The 6,362-nt window shown below is 44.2% G+C and overlaps 1 protein-coding gene across 1 annotated transcript in view; it reads right to left on the bottom strand.

Annotated features, from left to right (window-relative positions):
- Nucleotides 1-2,344, bottom strand: part of HSDL2 (hydroxysteroid dehydrogenase like 2) — a 36,574-nt gene extending 34,230 nt beyond the window's left edge. Inside the window, exon 1 of the mRNA XM_027839732.1 lies at nucleotides 1,948-2,344. Coding sequence (XP_027695533.1) covers nucleotides 1,948-1,964 — 17 coding nt within the window. The 5' untranslated portion in view covers nucleotides 1,965-2,344. The remainder of the gene's footprint in view (nucleotides 1-1,947) is intronic.
- Nucleotides 2,345-6,362: the final 4,018 nt, after the last annotated feature.

Here is a 6,362-nt window from a genome sequence, read left to right as displayed (position 1 = left end):
AGGGAAAGTATAAACACTTGTTTAGCTATGAAAACTTCAAATACTTCAAAACATTCTTTAGTAATCCTAAAAATGAAATATATAAATTAAAAGTTAATAATGTTAATCAAGAGAGACAGATAGTTGGGGGATGGGGAGCTAACGTTTGAGATCAGGAAGACCTGAGTTCAAGTACTATTCCTGAAATATACTAGTTAGTGAGCATCAGCAAGTCTCAAACTTTCAGTGCTCCAGGACCCACTATAAATTGCAGACAAGGTGTGGAAGTTTCCGCATGAAGAATTGCCTTGCACTAACGAAATCACAGGTCCTAACCAAATAAAAGGTTTAAACAGCAAACAAAAGTATTACAGGTTATTATAGTCTACAAACCTAATAAACTAATTAGTCTATGTAACTAATAAACTTTTCCCATGTTCCAAGAGGAATTAGTAGTAATTTTTTAAAAAATCACTTAAGAAAAAATATTTTTTTTTAACTATTCAAGAATTGAATGATTGAAAATAGGAGGTTGGACTAGATGTCCACTGAGGTCTTTTCCAAATGCGACACTCTGGAACTGTGGGAGAAACAAGGTCTGACGAAAAAGAGATCATAATAGAGAGATAGAGAGAGAGAGAGAGAGAGAGAGAGAGAGAGAGAGAGAGAGTATGTGTGTGTGTGTGTGGTTATAGTAACCTTTCACCTAAATAAAGACCTCACAAAGCAGTGGGTATGTGGGTGACTATAGTAAACTTTCACCTAAATAAAGATCTCAAAACGAGGGGGGTGTGTGTCTGGTTACAGTTAACTTTCACCTAAATAAAGATCTCACAAAGCTTTCCTAAGGGGAGGGGGAGGGGAGGCAAAGAGGTTATACAGCCAAGATCACAAAGAATACTGACAAGACCTTCCGGTCTTGAAAGCCCCTCAAACGTAAGAGGGCCCCCAAAAACATGCAGAAGGATGTCCCTGGAAATGTCTCTTTAAAAAAGTTTGTCCTTTGAATTCGAATTTAAACTTTTATCATTTTGAGTAAAAGTTTCAAGCAACACTTAAGCCCTTCTCCCCCTTCATTCCTGTCAAGCCCTTTTGTAAGAAGTTAGCTCAAGATTTGTTGGGAGTACCCCTCAAGTTAATTTTAAAAGTGACTTCAGTTTACAGTTTGGGACGAAGAAAAAGTTGTACGCAGGATTCCCTTTTGGAGAAGAGACATGTAAAAATGTATTAAAGTGGGGATTTTTGCGGTAAAAGTCACTTCCGTTTGGAGGTCAGGGATTGCAAAAGTTATTCCCGTGGGATACAAGTTATTCCAGGAGGGGAAAGAATTGTTAGGGTCACTGCCCTCCCCCCATTATTGCAAAAGTCCCCACTGTTTGGGGGTGGAGCAAGGGATAGTAAAAGTCACTCATTTGAAGGGGCTTGTAAAAAGTCACTTCTATTTGGGGGATAGTGGGCTTGTAAAAAGACGGACACGGAAACGATGTTTGCAAAAAAAATCACTCCCGATTGGGGGAAAATGCTTGTAAAAAGACAAACCCGTTGTGGAGGGAGGGCCCCTGTCACTGCAGATAGGGCAGGAGCTTTGTAGAAAGTCATCCACGCATTAGAGGGGAAGGCGACAGAGGGGTGTATGTGTGGGAGACGCAATGGTCTGGAGCGTTCAGGCCAGGTGTTACGTGTGTTGTGTGTTTATCTCTATTTATTGGGGGGGGCCTGGAAGGTGTTCTGGACAGGTGTGTGTCTGGGGTCGAGCTGTCGGTGTCTCCGTGTGTATCGTGTCTTTGTGCTGTGTCTCTCTGTGTTGTGTCCACGTGTACTGTGTCTCTGTGTGCCCGCGTGCATCTCAGTGTTGTGGCCGTGTGTGCTGTGTCCATTTGTGCGTCTCTGCGTTCTGTCCGTGTCGAGGTGGGGGGATGTGAAGAGGGTCCAGCCGCCGCCTCCCCTGCCCCACGCTCGGGCCCTTACCCGGTGTTGGGCAACATGCTTCCCGTGGGGCAGGCGTGCGGCGCAGGGCAGTGGCGGGCCGATGAAGGGCTTCTGGAGAGCAGCGGCAGCAGGCGCAGGTCGTCCAGCTTAGGCGGAAGTGGCCGCAAAGAGGAGGAGGAGGAGGAGGAGGAGAAGGAAGAGGAGGAGGAAGAGAAGCGGCGGCGGCGGCGGCGTGCTGCAGCGGCTGCGACCAGAGAAGGACAAGGAGTCGGGCTCTAGAGCTCGGTACGAGTGGAGCTCGGCTTGGGGCTCCAGGGGTTAAGAGTGACAGGAGATAAACTTGGGGAGAGTGGAGGTGAGGAGGGTGTGTGACCTGTCCTTACAGGACAGTATAAGTCCCGCAGCCGCCTTTCCCTGTACAAAAGTCACAGGATGACGATTTTAAACCTGCGGGAGCAGCGCGCTCCCGCCGCGCGCCACCCCACTCGGCCCAGGCTCGCGCTCCCTGGACAGGGGGAGGAGCATGCGTCAATCCGTCCCCTAGCGGTCTACGGCTGGCTCCGTGGGCCCTGCGCCCGGCCGGCCCGGCCAGCCAGCTCGCTAGCGCGCGCCTCGCGAGGCAGCCCCCCGTCCTCTCTGGCACCGCCCCTGGTCGCGCGAGCACTTGACTTACCTTAACAATCGGTCTCCCTACTGACGTCCACGTTCCAGGCACGTAGGCCGCCTCGTACGGGTGCGCGCTATCACGGGCGCCGGAATCTCCGCTGCCTGGCTGCCCCACCTCTACCCTCACCTCACCCCTGCTCCTCCCGCCCGGGCTCTTCCTCTTCCTCCCCATTTTCAGTCTCTGGAGAGAGTAGAAAAGGACAGGTTAAGGTCAAGGTCATGGTCATAGTAGGAGCCTACACTCTGTTGGGGTAGGGTGGAAAAAGAGAAAGAAAGAGTGAGGAGAAGGCCTGGGGAAAGGGAAATAGAGTAAGGGGTAGCACCCTTACAGGATTGCCTTCAATTTCCGGTGCTATGCTCCATTGCCTCATCTATAAAAGGAATTGGTCTAGTGCAGGGATTCTTAATCCAGGGTTTGTGTGTTTTTGATAACTTAATTTCAATGTAATTGGTTTCCTTTGTAAACAGATGTATTTTATTTTAGGTGTAGTGGGAGAAGGGGTCCATTAGCTTCCCCAACTGCCAAAAGGGGATATCTTTAAGTTCCATTCCAGCTCTGAAATTCAATTACTTTTAGGAAGCCCATTGACAAACTAGAGGGTGTCTGGAGTAGGGCATCTAAGATACTGGATTTAGAAACCATATCATATGAAGAAAAGTCGAGGGAAATGACAGTTTTTCAGCTTGGAGAAGAGGAAAGGGGGAAGATAAGAGATTTCATTGCTGCCTTCAAAGTTTTAAAAGGCTGTTGTGATAGAAATAGTAGATGAATTCTGGGTCACTGCAGAAGTACATAAAGGCGTTTTCTATGCTGGGAGTTCCTCACCTCAATGAAATGAGGTCCAGGAGTACCCTCATCCCCACTCCACACTCGCCCCCAAATAGATGGAAATTGTGAAGAAGCAAATTTGGGGAACATTAAAAAAAATTAGAAGCAACCACCAGTGGACTGTTTTGTTAGGTAATAGAGATAGCCCACCAAAAGTTAAATAACATCCTATGTTGTATTCTGCCTTTGGATCATAAATGTAGGACTAAAAAGGACTTCATTTTACAGATATGGAAACTAAGGCACATGGAGGTTAAACTACTTGACGAAGATCGTAAAAGCATAGAGATCAGATTATGAACCCAGGTGTTCTGACTCTTGGAGTCAGTGCTCTTTCCACTGTAGCACTAGGATGCCAAGAAAGGTTAAAATCAGTCTGCGCTCTCAAAGAACTCAGAGTCTAAGGGGGGAGCCAACATACAAAGAACTATGTGTAAGCAACATATATACAGATTAGTTTGAGACAATCAACAGAGGGAAGGCACTAGCGTTTAAGGGGAATAAGGGATGGATTCTTGTAGAAGGTGAAATTTTAGCTGGGACTTGAAGGAAGCTAGGGAAGTCAAGAGATGAGATGAGGATTCAGAGCATTGCAGGCATGGGGGACAACCAGTAAAAATTCACAAAGTGAGGAAGTTTGATTGTCTCCTGCAAGGAATAACAAGGAGGCCAGTGTCACTGGATTACAGATTATATGGAGTCCAGAAGGTATAAGAAGACTGTAAAGGTAAGAAGGGGCAGGTTATGAAGGGCTATATATGCCCAATGGGGGTTTTTTATTTGATCCTGGAGGTAATAGGAAGTCACTAGAAATTATTGAATGGGGTGGAGTGTTTGGAGTGGGAGGAAGATGAGAGATGACAGGGTCAGATCTGTGCTTTAGGAAGATCGGTTTGACAGCTGAAAAGAAACTGGACTGGAGTGGGGAGAGATCTGAGGCAAAAGACCGACTGGAAGGCTATTACAAAAATACTGGTAGGAGATGATAAGGGTCTCTACCAGGGTGGTGTGATGAATGAATTAAAAAAGGCATTCTGACCTCACTCAGTATGCCTGCAATTTGACCCTGACTCTTTTTTCATGTTAATCTTATTCCTAGCTAGATGTTGAAGGACTGTTTATGGTATTTGCTCCCTGGAAGAGCTGGCTACCTCTCCAGATGTAAATGATTCCCCCAACGGTGATGATTGATTGTGGTATGATTTGATACTGATTGTGACTGAAGTTGTAATTATTGAGATTTATACCAATTGAGACTTTAGTTATTACTGATTGAGGCTTATGCTGTAACTATTGGGACTTACCAACCCTATTTTACTTACAAACCCCAACCCTATTTTACTATTTTAATAATAAATACTTTTACTATATACATATATAAATCAAACTTGAAACTGTGTCATTTCTAAACCATTCCGAACCGAAACTAATTTATAAGCTGCAGTGAATAAGGCTGCATTACAATATAGGTGGTAGCAGTGTTTCAGGAGAGAATAAAGAGTATGCTGGAGATATTATGAATGTAGAATATACAAAATTCGGCAACATTAACAATGGGGGAGTGTAGTGGGCAAGAGTAACGAGTTCAGGATGGCACCTAGGTTGCAGTCATGGGGGAATGAAGAGGATAAAATCCTTTTAATTTTTCCTTATTAGCCTAATGATAAAGTCCAAGTTCCTTCAATCAATCAAGTGTAAGGAGGTATATGTGTGTTGCCCATTTATGCTATATCCACATAGGCCAATCTAGATTTGGCTTGCAGGAAAGCATGAGTAGATATTTCCACCCTTTTCGAAGGGAGACGTTGTTCCCACCAAGAAAAGAAGCAGGAGATTGGCACCAAAGGCTGACCCACTCTGCTCTTCTTAGAGAATAGGTACAGACTAGGATTACATCTTTCTGCCCCCACCAAATATTGTTAGTCTAGGGGAAATAATTTTTAAGTTCAAGCTGAGTTCCTGATTGCTATCCTTAGAGAAGTAATGCTCCAAACTATATATCCAAAGATTGACTCCCCACCAAATGCCAGTTCCATAAAAGACAACAGATAGCAAATAAACCCATTTATTCCAGTCGAGTGCAAACAGAAATCAGAGAAAGCATACAGATGAGTATATACCAGATAATATAAAGCTTGGAGTGAATGAGTTCTTCTATTGGGAGTAGCTATCTTGATTCAACTAAAAGAGTTCTAGATTTCGCTCTGGAATATTTCCTAAAATCTATTGTGTAATGAACTGAGGATATGGACATGCAGAGATTCTGGAACTGCATGTACTCTTTATCAAAACCCAGAAGCCAAAAGATCAGTCTCTCTTCCCGCAAGTTCTTGCCATCTCTGTCCCTCAAATAAACAAAACATTGTGTAATCAATCTCCACCAATAAGGAGAATTCCATGCAAATGGATTTGAGCCATAGGTTACACAAGGATTTATTAAACAACCACAAAGTGAAGAATTAAGAAGCCTTTTGATGAGGGTGAAAGAAGAGTGTGAAAGTTGACTTGAAGCTTGACATAAAAAAAAAACAAAACCGAAAACTAAGATCTTGGCAACTGGTCACATCACTTCCTGGCAAAGAGAGGCTGAAGAAATGGAAGCAGTATCAGATTGTATATTCTTGGGCTTAAAGATCACTGCAGACAGCAATTGCAGCAATGAAATTAAAAGATACTTGCCCCTTGGAAGGAAAACTATGGCAAACTGGATAGCATACTAAAGAGCAGATACATCACCTTGTCAACAAAGGTCTATATTCTCAAGGCTATTGTTTTCTCAGTAGCAATATATGACTGTGAGAATTGGACTATACAGAAAGCTTAGTGCTGCAGAATAAATTGTGCTAGAGAAGACTTTTAAGAATCCATTGGGGCAGCTAGGTGGCACAGTGGATAGAGCACCGGCCCTGGAGTCTGGAGGACCTGAGTTCAAATTCGGCCTCAGACACATATATCACTT

The sequence above is a fragment of the Vombatus ursinus genome, unplaced genomic scaffold (genome assembly GCF_900497805.2).
Source record: "Vombatus ursinus unplaced genomic scaffold, bare-nosed wombat genome assembly UNPS02014832.1, whole genome shotgun sequence".
Lineage (NCBI taxonomy): Eukaryota > Metazoa > Chordata > Mammalia > Diprotodontia > Vombatidae > Vombatus > Vombatus ursinus.
The sequence above is the reverse complement of the archived record's forward strand: the minus strand, read 5'-3'. Positions and strand labels throughout refer to the sequence as shown.